Source organism: Nannospalax galili, unplaced genomic scaffold (genome assembly GCF_000622305.1).
Source record: "Nannospalax galili isolate Female #2095 unplaced genomic scaffold, S.galili_v1.0 scaffold284, whole genome shotgun sequence".
NCBI lineage: Eukaryota > Metazoa > Chordata > Mammalia > Rodentia > Spalacidae > Nannospalax > Nannospalax galili.
The window spans coordinates 2,775,290-2,796,286 of record NW_008354281.1 but is presented as its reverse complement, the minus strand read 5'-3'; the positions used below and the strand labels follow the sequence as shown (position 1 = coordinate 2,796,286).

Sequence of the window (20,997 nt, the reverse complement as noted above, 5' to 3'; positions counted from 1 at the left end):
TTTGTGTGTTCTTTAAATTCACTGAATTCTTTTCTTATGTTTACAATTGTTCTTTTGAGTTCCATGTCCTGCATTATCTATAAGGGGTTCTCGTTGTATTCCTACAGGACTATTGGTATTTGGTGGGGATATGTTATTTTGGTTTTTCATGTTATTATTTTCTCTCTGTTATTTTGACATGTGGATTTCTTTTGTAGTTTCTGATTCTTGTATGAGACTCAAGCCTTGAAGTATAGGTCTGCTTCTTTTCGTGAACTTTATGTGTCTTTGTGGTTTACTTTTTGGGCATGAAAAGCTGGTTTATCCAAACTTCCGGTTCTCTCTTTTGATTTTATATTGGAGTGGCCAGATTGCTTTCATCTTCAGGAGTTCCCACATAGGCCCAAGTCAGATGAGGATCAGATGCTCTCAGGCTTTCTCCTAAGGTCTTTATCCCTCCAGGAAAGATTTTAGCCTCAGGAATTTGGAGGTTGGACTGGCTTGGGAGCAGGGCCCAGGAAAGATGCTGGTCTCGAGCAGCCAGTGGCCATGCCACTGAGAAATGCAAAGGGATATGGGGGTGCCGGAATATGCCCCAAGAGTTCCTGGGGACTGCAGGGCAGAACTGGGTTGGTCTGTATGCATGGGATCAGAAAGCTGAAAGGTCAGCCCAGGTGTCCAGGAAAGAGGCTGGCAGGTTGTGCAGCCCAGGGAAGCAGAGGAAGGTGAGGGCAGGACCAGGCCCAGAGGGCTCCCAGGAGACAGGCTGGGCGTGTTATCAAAAAAAAAAAAAAAACTTTTAAGTACTATTTTTCGAGAGAAAGTAAGTTAGAATATTTTAGACAGCCATTTTTAATGCTTTTAAGAGTCTCTCTGATCTTAAAATTCATGCTGACTAAAAGGTAGAGATTGAGATAGAATTCAAGACTCACAAAAATCTTTTTGAACAGCACATTAACCTTGAAGTCAGCCTTCTTTCTAGGCTCAGATATGTTTTTGATTTATTTTTTCAAACTAAAATATAACACAATATGATGTTTTGGCAACTGATATTTACGGAATAAATCTTGAATATGGAATAAATCTGCCATCTTGCAATGACAGCTGATGTATAAGGAATGTAAGTTACAAGTTCACTACCTTGCAGAATCAGTGAAATAATTTTTTGATTGGTACTGGGTGATGCAATTACGAATCACTCTGTAGATTGTTCACTACCAAAAGGGAAAGTGAGCATTGGGGATAGAGTGATAGGACCACCAACACCCAATCACTTTCACAAACTCCGAGGGTGTGGCAATCCTGCAAGTCTGTCTTCTGATGAGTGGCCATGAGGCGTGACCAATAATTCTGTAAAGTCATCCTGATGCTCATCTCAGCCTAATAAATCCTTTAGATATAGTAACTTCCAAGGTATGGAAACTACAGGTATGGTAACTGCAGGGTATGGAAAAATACATCAAAGGGCATGATAAATACTCAGGGAGTCACAGAATATGAGAAATTACCAAACAACTGCCTTAGTTGTGTGTGTGTGAGAGAGAGAGAAAAGAAAGAGAGTGAGAGAGAGAGAGACAGAGACAGAGAGAGAGAGACAGAGAGAGGGACAGAGAGCTTCACTATGTAGCTCTGGCTGGCCTAGATCTCACAGAGATCCACCTGCCTCTACCTTCCAAGTGCTGAGATTAAAGCTGTGTGGCACCATGTCTGGCTATTGCTTATAAATCTTAACCTCAGGAGGGAAAAACAAAATACTCCTATATTAAGTGAGATTATTAAAACTTGAGGAATAAAATGTCTGAAAAATTAATGTGGAAAAATTATTGAATAAATGTTAATCTAGGTCATGAAATAACATGTAAATAATACTATATGATAACTATATAGCATTTTATATTTAAAACATATATCATGTTTTCATATAACATCATTATACTTGAATATATATTCCATTTATAGTCTAACAATATAAAACCTGTGTTATATATTTAAGGTAATGATCTCATATAGCTAGAGAACTTGGTAAGGAGAGTGCTTACATAATAAATATGGATATTGTGGGTTGATTTATCGTGTTCAAGACAGCTAACACATTGAAACTAACACATATCTTGTGTGTTTTTAAAGTCTTGAGTTCTGTCACAGAGGTTCATGTACATAAGAACAAACAGCTTTCTCTGCCTAACAAAAGTCTCTACCTTGGTGAACAAGCACATCTACCAAATGGCTTCTTTCAAACAAGCACAAGGTACTCTAGGGCAGCTGATGGCATTTGATTGCTCCTCCCAGATGTAAATTAGATAAACAGGATGAGGCAAGAAAGTGTTCAGATTTATCATGATCCTCAGAGAACAGAGAAAACAGATTGGCACAATTTCTTTGTCAGTCATATTTTTGCAGTAGGTTACTTTTCTTCAAAGTCATATTCTGATCCATCATCTATTTTTGCATTTATATTGTAATCAACACACAACCTTTGAGATATTGCTCTTGGTCTTGAAATAATTGGGATAAACTCCAAATATATTAAGGGATTAATATTATTAATTCAGTTACTTAACTAGTATTTATTGAGAGTATGTTGTGTATCACATCCAGATCTAAATCCTCATGTTAGAGCAGTGGAAAAGAGAAAGAAACTATGGACTGGTTATATCCGGGTGCAGGTCTGCCCAGATTTTACAGTATAGGGCCAGACAGTAAATGTCTTAGCTTGGTGTGCTGTTATAGTTTGATGTGAAATGTCCTACAAAGGCTCATGAATTTGAACATTCGGTTTCCAGCTGGTGACACTGTTTTGGAGAGATTACAGAATCTTTATGTGATGGTATAAGATGGGACCTCAATGGCCCTGTTCCCTCTGGTTCCTGATCCAATGAAATGTGAGCAGTCCCAGCTATCAACTCCTGGTGCCATGCCTTCCTCACCATGATGAACTGTGTCCTTCCAAACTGTGAGCCAAAATAAATTCTTCCTCCAAGTTGCTTCTGTAAGATGTTTTGTCAAAGCGATGAGAAAATAACTAAAACACAGGCCATAGGGTCTTTGATATAACTCTCATATACACACTCTACTGTGGAACAGGAAAAGCAGCCACAGACAATATGTGTACAGATAAATGTGACTATGTTTAAGAGAGCATTACTTATAGAAAGAGATATTTAGTCAAATTTGAGCAGTCAGTCATAGTTTCCCAAGCCTGATACCAGTGCTTATGGAAATTAATCTCCAATGTGTTCTTCTTGCAAGACCCCTTGGCTAATCTATTTTACCACAATTTCAGCTAAGCCAATGTTAAAAGTTTACTCAACTATTCTCTCATCAACTTAAGGAGATACAATAGTTCAATTCTGAGAGCTGGCCTTTGAGAACAGACATAAGAAGAAATTTGTGATTGCCTAGAAATTCATTCTCATTCAACAAACTATTTATGAACTGCTTGAAATTTCTAACTGTTGCTGTAGTCCAAACAACAGATGTGATTGTTTGTGATCTCTGAGGAGCAAAGGATAAAACGGGATTAGATATGGAGGAAATGTACTAGGGGACATGTCTATGAAGACATGAAAAGAGGCAGAGAGCCTTTAGATTAGGGTGCAATTTTCACCTCAGTGAAGAAGACAAAGAAAGGAAGTAGTGTTGGACAGAAATCTCAGTCTCAAGACAGCTGTAATTACTTTCAGCAAAGCAATGGGGTACACTTAGGCAAAGCCCTGTGTCAGCACAGTTCCATGGCTCCTGGGAACAAACTAAGTACCCTGCCACAGTGAAACATTGCCCAGAAGTGGCTGCTGAGTACTGTGGTCTCTGTACTAATACCTGATGGGTTTTACAGCACATCAGCCTGGGAAACTGGGCAATTGTACTTCCCACAGTAGATTAGAAAGGTATGTTTTGATGGAAGCTAGGAAAGCTTCTATAGCTAATTAGTTTGACAGAAAATGAAAAGAGAAATGATCAAGAAATGTTTTATCACAAACTCACTGGACATAAAGACTGTTGTGGGCATTATTGTACTCTACATAGCACCTATTAGAACATTTTGCATGGTGGAAATATTTTTAAAAGATCAGTTCAAATTTGATTAAATGCCATTTCTAATACTCCAGTGCTAGAAATTATTGGAGACTGGAGAAAGAATAGGGAGCATGTCTAAAGAACTTTCCTATAGTTAACGTGGCTGATAGGTGTCAAGACAGGGCTGAGGAAACATATGGTGATGTCTAGAGCACATGGGAAAATGGAGTGAGTAGGTGGGCCTGCCATTAACACCAGCAGAGAAGCAGCTGCTTCTTCATGATATATAAGAAACAGTCAGTACTGCTAATGTCTGAGTGACATTTTGTGTGCCCTGGTTTCCATCTTGCACTCTACTTAGACACATTATATTGCATTAAAGTCTTAAAGAAACAGAAGAACCACAGAAAGAGATGACAAGCATGTGGACTTTGATGACAAATTGTAAGTTCTTATTTCAACATTCTCTGATTATTTCATTGGGATATTTTTCCAGCATTCTGTATTATGGTTTCTTCATCTTTAAACAAGAAATGAAAAGCATCTACTTTATAAAACTTATTAAAGAGTCAATAGATGTCAGATTGTTTAGAAAAGCAACAAGAAGATCATTAGAGGTCCAGTTTAGTTCAGTTTGTTGATCCAGTAATTCCCCTTATATCAAATTTGCTGAGGAAAAAGTGAGAACAAAACTATATAATATGAAAGAGACCTAAGTAATTCCTAATACTAACTCCTTCATACACCCTTGAAGAGAGAACTTGAAGGGAAAGAGATGCTTGCAGAAATGGATACCAGTGCGAATAGTGCTGTGCTGAGTGTGGAGGAAGGGAAGGTTTTGCTGTTGGTTTCCCATTCTTGCCTCCATTGCCAGTAGGGTTTTTAGATGTGTTTACTATGCAATTCTTTTCTGGTCATATTGTTTGCATTGCAGCAAAGCCATGGTCCTCCAATCTCTTGTGAAAGCACAGATCTAGAAGGCCAACAGAAGACTAGAAAGTAATAAGCTACTTATCTTTAAAACATCATCATGGGAGAGCAAGGGCACTTAAATGGCCAGCGAGGCCATCGTCATGTGATTCAGAAATAACTGAGAGCCTGAAGCCAGTTTTAGATAAAGCAAAACTTGGACGTTTGAGGCCAAGTTAGGAGAATATCAGGGCAAAATCATGAGGTCAGACTTGGACCATTCAGAAGGATCTATCTATTTGTCAAGTTCTTCTTATGAATGAATTGTACATAAATGTATTGAGGTTTCAGAATTAATTTTGTAACTTGACCCTACAGTTAAAAGTTGCAGCATGTGGATCTACACTTGCATGGAAAGGTTGAGAGCACCATAGCTACATAAAGCCAACAACTGTAAGATGTTAAAATGGAAATGAAAAGAACATACGAGTTTCACTTTGTAAGGGAGATTATAACGAGTGATTATTTTCTTCTTTAGTTGCTAGCACTGAAGGATTTCGAGTGATTATTTTCTTCTTTAGTTGCTAGCACTGAAGGATTTGTCTTAAAATCGTTCTTGCTATATCCAGAAAAATTTAGCTCGCTTTTAATGATAAATTTTCACTGTTCCACATACGGAGTTTTATTTTTTCTTTATTCTTTGAATTTGCTGTACTCTCTTCTATAAAGGGCCTATCTCCCAGACACAGGAATGCAGAACCAGTTGTTACTTTTAAAACCTTGCATAGCATGAATATTCACAGTTTGAAGATTAAAACGATAACCATAGGAAATTTTCCTCCACAACTCCAACTCATGCTAGGAGAGAGGAGAACAAAAACAAAAAGGTCTTGGAGGAATATAAAAATAATAAAAAAATCTGTGTGTGTGTGTTTGTGTGTGTGTGTGCACATGTGTGTATGGGGGCTGTGCATATGCGTGTGCCACAGCATATGTGTGGAGGTCAGAAGATAACTTGGTGGAGACAGTTCTCTCCTTCCACCATGTGGGTTCTGGGGATTGAACTCCAGTCATCAGACTTGGCAGACTGTGCCTTTACCCACTGAACCATCTCACTAGCCAGTGTTTCAGTGTTTGAACATGTGAAAATGTTTGGTAGCAGATGGTAAGCATTTTTATCTAAATAAAAGAAAACACAGTCTCCTAATGTATACAAAGAGAATACAGGTTATAGGGAGATCCAGAGAGAGAGAGAGAGAGAAAACCAACTGTATGTAAATCAGCATACTTGCTTTGTGTGATAATAAATGATTCTATTGAGTTATATTATGTAGTTCCCCCTTCCCATTTTCCATATTTATTTTTATAATGAGACACAAAGAAAAGTATTTTCCAAAGTCTATGTGATTTATTCCTCCAATACAATCAGCATTTAAGTTCTTGTTTCTTTAGTTGAGAATTAGCAACACTAATCAATGGAAAAGAAATGAAATGAGGACAGCAGAGTTTGAATCCTAAATTTTATTCATTAGTTGTGTTAGTGAGAAAGATCACTACATCTCCTGATCTACAGATTTTAAGTGTTTTTTATACGTATACTTTGTACCTAGAGAAGTCATCTTTGCGATTTCTCTTTAAATATCAATATATGATCTATGGAGTTAGTGATGACAGGTTAAATAAAGTAGTAATTAGGTTTCACCACTTTGTGTTTGGATATTTGCCCATGCAAAATTTTAGGCTTAATAGAAATCAGCTACACTGAGACAGAATACTAAATGGAATTAAAATGTCCATAGCTAACAGGTACTAAGTGATCTCATTGTAGAGATAGGATATGATATTTTCAAGAGTGTATTTATGACAGTGACAATTGAAAAGCATTCTTGCTTTGTATTGATTTGTACTTGAATATGTCTGCACATGCTGACTCATGTTCATTCCTGCTCAGTGCACTTGGGTTTTCCTTAATTTCACTAAATACATAAGACCACTGGGTGTGAGCCTGTGGCTAAAGCATTGCTAGAGATATAGCAAGACAGGTCAAATTGCTCACCACAGGCACCAGTTGGACCTACATGGCTGTTTTGCTTGACGCAAATAATATCAGAGTTGGTAGCTGCAGTATTTATTTCAACTTAATACTAATTAGGTTCTTTGCCAGCTCTGTTTTTGCAAATGCATACAAAGCTAAATATATAACCCCCATAAAGACAAAAAAAAAAAAAAACAACCCATGCGTAGCTTGTCAGACACTCATTGTTGTTATTACCAATAAACAAAAATGTATGTTTCCTCGGACCTCATGCTGACATATGCTCTGTGTTTATGGAGTAACTAGAGAATAATTAATAATAATAATTAAGAACCAACTCCTGCAAGTTATCCTCTGACCTCCACCTCTATATGCATGTAATCAATCAATCAAATAATAATAATAATAATAATAATAATAAAAATCTTCTGGTTTAGTGTGTGGACTCTGGCCCTGGGGACATACCTGGGTCTCAACATCTGTCAGCTTTCGGGTCTGCTCTGCAGTCTGAGACAGGAGACTGGTTCCTATCTCAAGCATGGTGGCCGTGTGGTTCTGAACCGCATTCTGCTGTATCTGGGCCATCTCCGACTTCATATTTTCCACAATGTAATTCTCAAGCTGCAAGAGATAAATTCAAGGCATGCTGCATTATAAGCAAAGCCTTCCAGTTGGGGCATGCAGTATTTACAATGACAAAACAAGGCACAGCTGGCAGACCAGCCATCTGGCAGGAATCTTCTGCATTTCAGGGAATTGAGAAATGGAAGCAGAAACACACCAATCCAGCTGTTAGCAAACTCTTAATGTACGGACACATACAGATGAAAATCACAATCATAATAAAAATCTGCACTCAGATCCTGCTTTCCTGTTGTTGACATCTCATTTAATACAGCAAAGATATGAAAGGGGTCATCAGTTTTCTTGTTCTATTTTATTTTATAGTTGAGGAAAGTGATTCGAAAAAGTCCAGTGATAAAGCTTAAGGTTACCTAGTAAGAATGCAGGAAGTTAACAAACAATTTCAAGGTAAATCTCAGTTCTCTGTCTTTTTATTGTACCATGCTGAGTACTCATCCCAGAAAAGTTCAGCATCCCACTTCCACTTCCATAATGATAAATAAAGCATGTTGCACTGGAGTAAGGAGACAGGAAGCAGGACGGCAGGTGCGTGCCTATGATGAAAGCCTTCAGGACAAACTGACATTTCAGCAATGATGTAGGAAATGACATGCAGATCCAGAGAGCTAGCTTTGACCATTTTCCACGTTCCTCGGCAAGTTCAAAAATAGGCATTGAAAGTTCAGCTTATAAAGCACCATTTTCCCTTCTCGCCTTGGGTAGGATTTATTCCTTTATGATACCATCTCAGAGAACATGATGGTTATAAAACAAATAGTACCACAGGGGCCAACAAGAATTATTAAGTGTCTTACTACGGGGGAGCTTGTGAGGCACCTGGGAGAACGAGACAGCATAGGCTTTGCTTGAGAAATGCAGAAGAAACTGACACCTCCTTGTCAGAGTGCTTAGGTCTCCCCCGCTGCTGTTTGGTGACTATATTTTCTTACCTAATTACACATATAAGAAAAAGGCATCCCAAAAGCATCAGGTCCAAGGCTACATACCACAAAAACAGCCAGACTTGGACTTGAGCACTGAAGTCCTTAAGTCTCATACCAACACTTCAAACCACTTGGTTGTTTTGCCAAGTCATACTTAGCAAGCCGAGCCCCAATCATTAGCAGCTACGTGGTTTTTTACTGATTCAGTGAACTATAATACATCCATATTCTACAATCAGTAGTATCATTATCATGCAATAAATTCTGTCTAGTGTAAAGTGCTTTCTATGAAACTTTGGCAGTTCTTTTTCTAGCATCATCCATTTCTTATTTCTATTTATCAAATATGACCCTCTACCAAATAAGCAAAAATAGAATCAAACTTCTATTGTTGTTTAGAAATTCTGAACTTGATCTTTATCAGTATTAGCCAACCCTCCTTCATTACAAATGCATAACAGGTCATAAAATATCTAAAAGTTTACTTTAGCAAAATATATGGCTTCTGAGCCAAATTTCGACTTTATTCCAATTGAATTACCCTATTTCAACATTAGGGGAGAAGCCGAGGACAAGAGGCTGAGTCAAAGCAGGCAATAGCTCTCATTTTGGAATCCATGTTCCTAAGGACAATCCCTTTACTGTCTTTTGAGATATTATCTTTGCCTCTTTCAAGAACAGATGTTTTGGGTAGAGTCCTCTAATCATACCTCTGGGATGTGTTCTGTTCATGTTTGAACCTGACAAACCAGAGTGTTCTGCTTTTACTTTGGAATGTGAAATGCTGAAAAATGGAAAGGTATTGTAATGAAGGCCACTAAGCCTCAGTTCTGGAATTTTGTCAAACAACTTTCGACAAAAATGTCTTCTGCCTCTGTGGTTCTGAACCTGGTAATATAGATGCCTGCTGCTGGTGATGCTGAGTTTTGCATCACTCTAGAAAAGCTAGCTTAAAGTTAGTTTTCCTTAGGGGGGAAAAGTCAGATAGGGAGATAGATAATAGACTGGGAAGCCATATGATACAGATGGAAAATAGCTCCAGTCCTGAATCCAGGCACACTTTTCATCAGACTGACCCCTGGACTTCACTTGTAAGTTGCATGATCCAATAATTTCCCCTGAGGAGCAGAGGTTTTTTTTTTTTTTTTTTTTTTCTCCCTTCAATCACATTGATCTATGGTTTTAACATAATCAAAAGAATATTGGACTACTGCATTTGATAAATGTTTAGCATGAGGAGCCTCTGACAGGCAAACATTAGCAGTCTGTCTTTTTTTGTTCAGGAAATTTAGAGCTCTTTATAAATATCCCATAAAATAACAGGTAAGTTTCCATTGTAAAGACATGAACTATTATAGCTAATGTTGATCAGTAGTAGCCTTTACACAGCAGACTCTGAGCTAGGTAAACTCTTTCTATTTATAGGACAAAACCTTATAACAGTAAACTCCCAGACACTTCCTTTGCTTTGCTTCTTTAGAGATGAGACCCTGGAGGCTTGGGAACCCCTAAAACCTCTATCTGACTCCAGATAAGCAAGAACTCAATCATTCAAACTCCACATTCTTTTTTTTTTAACTTTTTATATTTTAATAACTTTCTTTTACATAGATTAACATTCTTATCCACTAGCCAATATGGCTTAGCACTACTTAGCAACTCTATACACTTTATATTTACCTGCAAAACCCTGAGAGTTTGCCAAAACTACATGTGAAGAATTTTTAAATTCATATGAAGTACAACATTCTAGAAAATTCCAAGTGCAAATAATAGGACATTATATATTTTTAAAACTGTCCCAACATAATTCTAAGGCAAAGAACCAATGTTGCTCAAAGTGTCATCCATAGAAGGACCACTTGTGTGACAACTATTTGTGAACAGTTGGTCATAAAATGAGGAACAGTTGCTAGAATGCAAGATATTTGTGTTGCTAACATATTGTTTAGTTTACCTGGTATACAGACAGACAGGTAAGTATAGATAGAGATATGACTTACTAAACTTAAAAAAGCGATGCTGTAATTTATACTCTGTTAAACCTTATTTTATTCACAAAATGGGAAAAAAATCTTTGAGTAGTACCATCAAACTTACACTAACATGTCACATTTCCTGCTTCTGAGCAATTTCAAATAATAATTTGACTTTGTAAGTAAATTTCCTTCTGCTTCTGAGAAAGAATGCACTAATCAATCAATGAGCTCCATTACATTATCTGATGATAATTATACAATAAAAATTTCTTGTAGAGCTGTATCATAAGAATTGATTCCCAGAGTATATGGGGCATGAAAACAATGATGCATCCCTGACTTCATGAGAAAGACACCCTGGGGCTGCATAAAGGTCCAGCTGCTTTGTGATTCTATTGCCAGACTTGACCACTCTGCAGTATTGAGCTTTTCTATTCAATGTAGAAATTAAGAGCAGCAAAGCAAAAATAACTGTTTCATGTCAGCATCCATCACAACAACAAAAAGCCTCCCAGCTAAGCTGGCTCTGTTGTAGAAATAAAGTAAGTCTCCTTCCTATATTGAAATCCTCATTTAAACTGCCATGATGCACAGCATGAATATAACTCTAGTTAATTATTTTTTAATCAAATAGGGCTGTGGTGTCTAGCACTAACTGCTTTTTAATGTAAAAAGTAATAGCACACTTAAATAGCAAGAAACAGATGCCATTGATTTAAAGGCTGAGGGGGAGGTAGACGTCAGATATACAATGTGTGATGAATATGAAGCCTGCTTTCATCTTATCTCTAAACATTCCCCTAGATATATAACTGTGAAATCCATCTTGATGCACCCGATCAGCCACATCCAGGAAAGATTTGTAACAACTTTGACTGTCTTCATGTATTCCTTACAGGCTCTAAAAATATATATGCAGAAAATGATGACTATATCAAGGCTTAATATTTTAGAAACATCTGAAAGGTGATTTTAAGCTGAGAAGTTGGTGACCCCAAGAACTGATGAGTTATGTGGAAACACTGGAATGATGTTATTCAGCTTTCAGTGCCTGATTCCAGAGTCTTATAAATAACTGGCGAACAGACTAGAACAAGGACGTTGGATCTGAAATAATGGATGAAATGGCCAACAGTGATACTTTTAGGCAAGGAACTAGCGTTAGTTTGCAAAGTGATTTAGTGTTTACATTGGGCCTTCACACATATTCTCTGACTTAATCCTATCAACCCTACAAAAGGAGAACTGGTTCCATTTAATAGTTTAAGCAGCAGACACCTTATGTTTCTCAATAGAAATCAAAGAAAGAACTCCACTCAATTCCTGATGTTACTCTACCCTCAGAATTGTGGTTACTGATATGTTGATCGATTGGTTGACTGGATAATTCATTAATTTCACTAACAGTTAACTCATGAGGATTCATTTACTTGCTATTTATTTTTTTAAAAAGCATCATCAGAGGGTGATTGCTTTCATTCAGCTCCCCTGTAGTAACAGTCAAGTTCATGTGAGGTGGGCTGAGGGGCCCTGTGAGCAGGTGGAAAGGGGAATTTTCCAGCTATTGGTACAATCTTCATAACATCTTCTTCCCATCCTATTTCTCATAAACCACCATAAAACATAACAAAGAGAATGCAACAAAGCCTCTACTGAGGTTTAGTATGTCCAAGATTTTAAAAATATGTAATTCACTGGATTTTTACACCAACCCAAGGACTGCATTATTTTCTTCTTTTCACTAATATGACTAAGGGAAGTGCAGTGGATTGCGTAGGATCACACAAGTCGTGGCCAAGCAAGTACATTGCTTTGAAGGAAACCAGACTGACCAGCTGATTGTGTTCTGTGACGAAGGTAAAATCAACCCACATGCTGTTACCAATATCACAGGCAAGTTATGTAGCATGTGGTATTCTTGAAGGGAATATGTAAAATGAAAGTTATGGAAATACTGGGGTGATACTTGTTTAAAGACAATTTTTGTATTTTTAATTTAAATATTTGCATACTGATTGATGGCTATTATATCCTAGGAAATAATACAGTTGGTGGAAAAGCAAATACCCCATTAGCTATATGACAATTAATAGTATTTTGTTTTAAAATGAAAATATTTAAAGATTATCAGACATTTGTAGTTCCTTCATAAATTGCTTGCTTGTGCCTGATGACTGTGAGAGAATAAGAGGCATTTCATTCCATTGTGAGAGAGTTTTGAGAAAGCTAAATTACAGGACTCTCAAAATCCTTCTGATTCATGTTCATAAGAAAGAAAATCTGGGTGCGATTACATGTTTTGTAAGTGAAATGCATTCTCTATTATTTCACTTCAAGAGACATTTCAAGGGTTGTCTTAAGCCAGAACATATCTTAAAGCACAAAGAATATAATTCCGCCATGTAATTCTTAAGAAAACACCATCTTAAACCCTATAAAAACTGACAAAGGCATGTTAGCTTAAAATATGTTGTAGATTAAGTAGACCTTTATGAATGCTGGTGCGTATGGTATTACTCAGTTATGGCAAAATAACCATGAAACAAAATCAATGGGCAAATATAGAAAAGTAATAAGAAAGCAATGTAATGCAAAAGATGTCTTAAATATTGATGGTTTTATCTAATACCATTGTTTCATAAATCAGTGACAATATTGAAAATTCAACTAGAACTAGGTTTATGGCCTTATAAAAAGAAATGGCTAGGGCCAACTACATTATTTTCAGGAATTTCTATTATTAGATACCTGAACACACAATTTCATTTTACCAAGTGGAGAGGTGTAACTGTCTTGTCAGACAATAGGTTCATTTGTGTGATATTTGAAACAGTTCCTGTACTGTAAGTTTCTGTACTGTCCTGAATCCATGGCATGAATCATGTTCCTAGCTGAGGCCATTAGGATAAAAGAGCTGAGGCATTATGAGCTCCATGTGCTTCTCTTTATAGACACAATGACAGATGTTTAGAGATATTATAGGGAAAAAAAGATAACATAGGTAGCTAATGTCAGATGCCAGCTTGAGCACTCTCAAGATGTGGGAAAATCAGATAGTTTTGCAGGCTGTGTCAGTACTGGCACCTGAATTGTTAGCCCACCTCACCTTCCTTATTCAATTCTGGCCCCTTTGTTTGCTTTATTTTTGCTGGTTCCCGGTTTGGAGTCCCCTTTTCCAAAAACCAACGCATGCTCTGAACTCAATCTATCCTTTCTAGAATTAATGTTTTCCAACTGCTCCTCAGTTGTCAAGCCTTGAGAACTCATTAATTTGATTCTTTTTATACATCACTCTGCAAGGAGCAAAAGTGGGAACCAAACCCAACAGCTCTATCCGAGTATTGGATCCCTTGTAAATTCAGTACAATTCAAACATCTGTGTGATAAATGTGTACTGTGGACTAAGCCCGTGCTAGATGCTACAAAGACAGGGTTGAGCCTAGTAAGAAATAGACATTTGTACATTTCAGTAGAGCAGATGGATGATGGAGGCTACCTCTGAGTGTCCACATTTTCTTTTTGTCTTATCTCCACTTAAAGGGGAGATATTCCCAGGTACTGGTGTTTAAAATATGAGTGGATATTTGTTATATCACCCCCCAAAAGGGTAGCAGCAACAACCCTGCTGAAGCATAAGAAGCTTTCAAGGGAACCCAGAAGAATCCTGATGAATGGATTATCTTTCAATGACTTTTTTTCTGGTCATGGATCTTCTAAGTCCATATTTCTGTTGCTATCAACAGTTGTCAAAGTCATATGCATTTCTCCAGAATTGAACCAATACCTATGAAAGTTTGCCTTTGTACAAACAAAAGAGATATGGCCTGTCAAAACACATTTTACTAGCCTGGAACCTCTCCTCTGTATTCAGCTTCTCATACCAAGAACATACCCTAGTCATGAAAGCTTAAAATCATTGACGTCTGCTTATTTTTTCCCTTTATATATTTTCAAAGGGAGTATATATGGCATATGAAATGTATAGTTAGCAAGGAAGGTATAAAATATCTAGATTCTAATCCAAGTACAAGCATTGATTTAGTCTGTGAACTTGGGGAAGTCATGTAAACAAGTTGGGCTTCACGTATGAAATAAAAAAGCTGAATTAGATTATTTCTACTCTCTCCTGAACCTCTCATATTCTTTCATTGAAAGCTTCCTTTGTAAGGTATAGGTCTGCAAGACTTTAATTATTTTAATTTATTACAGAGAATAGGAATGCAGATTATGTGTTCATATCAATAATATATGTCCTACTTAACCTTATTAGGAATAAAAAAGCAATAACACCAGGAACACAATAGAAAACCCTTGGATCAACTCTCTAGGGCAAGCACATCTGTTTTTAAGATAAAGAGCTAGAATATCTGAATCTCTTAATCCCTAGGCACCATTCTGTCCAAAAGATATCCCTTGTCTTTTTCTAATATAGTCTGCTTTTCATTCTGTTTTTTCCCCCTCTCAATGAAAAGCACCACTACACCTATCCATCTATCCAAGCCACAGGGAATCCTCTTGTCAATTCTCCATTTGCTACAGTCTCTTGAAGGCTGCCTGGATCTGTCCTTCTCTCCATTTTCTCTATCCCTACATTATCCCTTTATCCTCAGAGCCTTCAGCTCAGGTCAGGCTCATCGTTTTTCTTCTGGATCTGTTAATGGCCCCATAACCAGTGTCTTGACTCCAGGTTTGCTCTCCCTAATCCATCATCCACAGTATAAGCAGAGGGGTCTAGCTAAGCACAAACTTGGTCTTTTCCTTCCATGCTTAAACTTTTTCAATGGTTTCCACTATGTGCCATTTAAAACATGTCCCTTAATCAGTATAAAAAGCACTTCTGTTTATTTCTTTAATAACTTTTATCTGTGTATGTGTTGTGTACATACGTGTGTGTTCAGGTGTATGGGCCTGTGTGGGTGTGTGCAGAAGCCAAAGGAGGGTGTCAGGTGATCTGCTCCATCACTCTCTACCCTATTTCCTTTAGACAAGGTCTCTTACAGAGCCTCCAAGCCCCAGCAATCCTCCTGTCTCTGCTTCTCACAGCACTGGACTTACAAGTATGTGTGTAGCCACATCTAGCTTTTTAAGTGGGAGCTAAGGATTCAAACCTAGGTCCTTATGTTATGCACCAAGCATTTGTACCCACTGAGCCACCACCCCAACCCCAGCCTCAGCCCCAGCCCCAGCCCCAGGCCCACCTCCAGCCCCAGCCCCAGGCCCAGCCCCCAGTCCCAGGCCCAGCCCGCGGACCCAGACCCAATCCCCAGCAGAGAAGATTCTTGACAATCTGGAACCTGTTTTTCTCTTCCTACAGGGAACCTATGCAATACAGACACCAAATTACCAAGCTATTTGTTGATCATCAAATGTTGTTTCGCTCTGCAACATGTTTTTGTGCATGACCTTAACTGAAATTTCTGGTCTGTTCTCTCTGTTCTCTTGTGCTCAATCCTATTTTTCAAGACTCAGTCCAACCTTTCTCCTATGATGCCCTTCAGGCATCCTCTCTGTGATAATCTTCCTTTGTACATCTAGAGCATCATGGGCCTCTTCTTCAGAAAAGTGTTGGCCACTACTCCAGCACACCACTAGTTCCTCAGCAACTCAGTGCCACTTACTATCACCATCTGCCACATAGTGGATCATCAGTGTTGATTAGATCGATAAATTAACTCAGGAAAAGGTCAATTTATGATAATACTGGTGGTCTCCAACCATTATTCTATTTGGCTCTATAAGGAATATATTAATAGTAATTAGTAATTCCTTTTTGTGTAGCAATGACCCCGGGATAAATGATACAAAATACCTATCTCTGAAGATGAATCTCCTGACTTACTGGAGTGTAGAACCTGATCTTGTCTGTCTTTTTGCTTTTCTTTTTCTAATCATTGTTATTATGAATAATCATTTAAATTAAATGAAATCCAGGAACACATGCAAAACAAACTGTGTTAACCACTGTGTCATGCATAAGAGTGAAAGAATAAGCAAAAAGCCCAGCTATGCTCATCAACGCTGTTTATAACATAGGCAGATTGCAGCTGCTCGAAGGAAAGTGATCTATTCAGTATTGAAGACCCACTGTGACGATCTTGCCTTCCTGACTGTCAGAACAGGATACCTGAGGGAATCGAGGAAGTATTCAAAGGGCAATCCCAAATAAATAAAGAAGGAAGGACTGACATTTCTTAAATGATCCTTAATATTTAAAAATGGGCTTGGAAAACCTGAAGTGTGGGAAATTAGAAAGGTCACCAGAAGGCTTTGACCGCACGCAGGGAGCTGTGCTTGCTAAGTCAAGCTGACTTGCCTGACCATCTCCTGGAATGTGCCTCTCTGGAAATCAAGAGATAAATCAGTCAGAAGCCAGGGCATGTCACTGAGGCCACACAGGGAGGGCAAGGTTATGATGCTGAATTCTTTATATGAGATTCATGTGAACGTTTCAAGAAGATATTTAGCATACCAAGCATAAATATATACATATACATACATATGCATAATTGTACTTTTGCATTCATATATTCTCATATTCCCAACCTATGTGTGTCTGGTTCTACATTAATGTTTGTTGTTCATTTCATTTTGATGTTTATTTGGTTAAAGACCCAATGAAAACAATCAATGCATCTCATTTCTTTGAGCAAGGAGTATTTGATATAAAATTTAATTATAATAATGTCTGTTAAATTGTTAGAGGCAGGTCCAGTGTTCTGTCTAACAACCTAGAAATCTTATTCCTACAATCCAAGTTCACATTTAGATGACAGAAAATTGGAAGACCCAAAAAATAACTTAGTGCACGCTGTTTTCGTAACAATAAAACTGATCATTTTTAAACTAAACAAAGATGTTGTTTCAAACAAAAAATTGTAAACATGTCTTCCTTTAATTTAGCACTTTTTATTTTCTTGCTCATCTAGTTCATGGAACTGAACCTTCTGTGTGCTACACAAAGTACATTCTGGTTTACTTTAAAAAATGAAGGTTTCCAACTTTGAACAACAGACCACCCAAACAGACAATAGGTTGTAGAGAATCATGGGGTTTAACAGACTCTCCATAGGAAAGTCTCTTCTTCTAATAAACATCTCCTGCAAACTACTTTTTTCCCCCTATGAAAAGTGACAGAAATGCAAATAAATAGTTTAAGATGATGAATTTTTAAGGGAGACATTCTTCATTAAATGAAACACTAGCTCAGATCACGAAATTGAAACATTCAACAGATGATAGCATACTCAATAACAAAATTTTATAAGCCTTAATTAAGGGTTCTTATAGGTTTTTCAGAAATATTACTAGTAAGCAGAAAATTTTCATCATCTTGACTGGTATCTCATATATTAGCTCTTAAGATAAAACTTCATTTCAATAAAATCTTTTTGTTCGACTCTGACTTGTGAGTTATTTCCTTTCTAATCTTGCTACTTCTTTTCTTAAAATAAAACTCTCTATTTGCTGTCTTTCTATTCTATAATATATCTTAAATTTATGAGGTTTTAAAGTGTTCTTTCTTCAGCTTAGGCAGGTAAACAAATGGTGTAAATACAAGTGTCTGTGTCTGTATCTGCATGTGTTTCTTTTACAATGTGTGATTATTCAACTGAGCATGCAATAAGTTTACATAGACATAAAACTATCAATGCTGTTACAGAAAAAAACATTCCAAAGCACAGTGTTGTAAGGTCCAAAGAGTTTTTCTTTAATAATATTTTGAAGTAGTTCTTATTTAAATTACCATCAGTAGAACAGGATGGAAATAGTCGTTTAAAACCCCAAATAGGGTAACAATTGCTGACATCTTATAAATGGAATAAAATGCCCATTTTTGCTCAGTTTGATCAAAGGACTACAAGTCTTTGGCATTGTTTATTTTTAAACAGACCACTGGTGCACTGGTGATGATTGTTTACTCATGTTCTGTACAGTAGAAGCTCAAACTGCCATTGTGATGAACTACACCAAGCATGAACTACACCATGAGAGAACGAACCAAGCACAGCAAGTCAAAGTCTCTGCTCCTGTTATTCCATGGATTTCCAGAGTTCCTTTTGCAAAACAGTTTAAAGACTCATCAGTCTAATATTGGGAGCGGTAGATCACCTACAGACATCCTCCTAGTTTACTTTCTATTCTTGACAAACTGTAAAAACTTGTATTTTTATCTAACTGAAGGAATATTGTTCTAATTTATTGGAATATCTGAATCTTGAACTCTTAGAAATATTTTTAACTCATCTAATATTGCTAATACTTTCTGTGACACTACAACACATGCTTAGCAGATGACTCACTTTTCTTTATATATTTTATTTTTTAATAAGAAAGAAAATACTGCATGGATAACCAGAATACCTCCTGCCCCTCATGCATAATTCATCCTTATTTTTAAGTTTATGTGGGCTTTTTACTACACAGATACACACCCCAAACAATACACCATACTGTCTCATATATTTATAGGATTTTTTAAAAGTCATATTTCTTATATGGCTTATTGTGTGGTTTCTTCAAATGTTTTATTTTTAACTAACCTTATTATTTGAGACATATTAAACATATTATCTATATAATTTTATTATGAATTAAGTGAATGAGTCAGGTTTAGTAATTCTAACTGCTAATAAAATATACTTGTAGCCCAAGGCCTGACCCACTCTGGAGAGAAGCACAAAACTCTTCAGATTCCTCATATCTTAAGTTCTAGCGCAGATGTAAGAAGGAAAAAATTATTTCTCAGATGCTTGCAAAACCCCCAGGATTTCTTCTCTAAGGAACTGAAAGAAAGCTGTGTGATGAATCTTCCTCCATTTAAAGACTATATCTCAAGAATCTGAATGAATATTTTTTATTTTTAGCAAATAGCTATTTCCCAGAGAAAGAGCAATCAGGGGTTGAGAAGAAAAAAGAAACAAGTTACCAGAACCAAAAATTGATACTATAGTCCTTCATGAACATAAATTACTATATAAGGGTTTAAAATAAACATGACCACAATTATAAAGGCAGCCTTCTGAATTTCTTAGGCAGCCTTCTAGTGAGAAGTCTATGGAGTGTAGATTTTAGGGCACAAAGTAGCTAAAAACTTTTAGCTTTTCATGGCTTAAAGAAAGTCCCCTTTTTATTCAACATAATAAGCAGTATATAATTTGATACATTTGGTAGGTTCTCAATTTGGTGAGCAAATTCAGATGTGCAATTGTATGATGTGGAGAAAGAAAAGAAACAGAGTTGTGAATAGTACCTGGCTTTTGTTGATGGAAGTACGGATAAATTATGCTTTCCTCTTGAAAAGGCTATTTTTCCACTTTCTTTGTGTAAACAAGGATATATTTTTTACATCCAAAGGAAAAAAAATGAAAGAAAGAATAAAATGTGCTTGGCCTGCACTCATTTTGCAGAGTACTAATCAGCCTGCAGCCTTGGGTAGTTCCTGGAACAAGCAATCTGGAAAACACTGCTGCCATCCATAGACAGCCCCACTGGTGCAGGGAGTCCTCCAGTGTTGCCCTCCAAGTCCTCCCACTCTGATTCTCTTACTTCATAGGATCTAGAGTCAAACAGTAGAAAACACTAAGATGATCCCCACTAAAGGGGATTCAGCAGATGAGCTAAGGTCTTTAGATACTGCCTGTAATTCTCTTTTACTGCCATTCTTTGGGAAAGGTATGACGGTTATCACCAAATAACCAAATGATAGAAGCTAAGTGCTGTGATCAGAGCCATAGGGCTCAAGAGGTGGAGTCAGGGTTCCAGCACAAATCTAGAGAGCCCTTACAACGCCCACGTCTCTGCAGTTGGTCAAGTCTATTTTTGTTCATTTTTGGTTTTAGAAACATAATCTTGCTAAGTAGCAAGGATTTTACAGACATCTGAATTGTCACCAACTGGGGGCAAGAAATAAAGACAGTTAATAGGTAATAATCGGTTTCTAACAGAACAAAAAAAAATCATTATATGTGCTCTCCCTTTCTGCAAACAATGAAACATACCCTTCACTGCTTCATGCTGAAAGAATAAATTAAGATATAGTGGGACCTCTGGGGCCTTAATAAACCCAGTATAAATATGCAGTGTAACTACTGTATAATACGATCTGACTTATCTTTTCCTTACTAGCATAGTTCGATGCTATTTTAGCTGCATTAATTATCCTTACTGAAAAACGCCAGTGCTTTCTCTTTTACTCATCCAGAACAGAGATACCATCAGCTGTACACACATAGATTAGTGTTGTCCTGTTCATAACACATCACCCCTTCAAATAAGCATAAATGTCAAATAAGCACTTATTCCAATGCCCAATTTAAGTGCTTAAATGATTAGGTAAACCATTCTTAAAGAAGAAACTCTAGTAATTTGATTTTTAAATTTACCAACAAAATCCAATCAATAGTCCTCAAAATATCCATTGTTCATTTAGAAATAGTGCTTATTTGTTTACTAAATTAAGGCACATGAGCTATTTTTAAACTGAAACTGCTAAAATGAAATATTTTTTCAT

The 20,997-nt window shown here is 37.0% G+C and overlaps 1 protein-coding gene across 2 annotated transcripts in view; it reads right to left on the bottom strand.

Moving 5' to 3' along the window:
- The window catches only part of Angpt1 (angiopoietin 1), a 289,964-nt gene that overhangs the window by 118,298 nt on the left and 150,669 nt on the right, over positions 1-20,997 (bottom strand). For both annotated transcript variants that reach the window (XM_008851510.3, XM_017802808.2), the window contains exon 2: positions 7,406-7,561. In XM_008851510.3, coding sequence (XP_008849732.1) covers positions 7,406-7,561 — 156 coding nt within the window. The remainder of the gene's footprint in view (positions 1-7,405; positions 7,562-20,997) is intronic.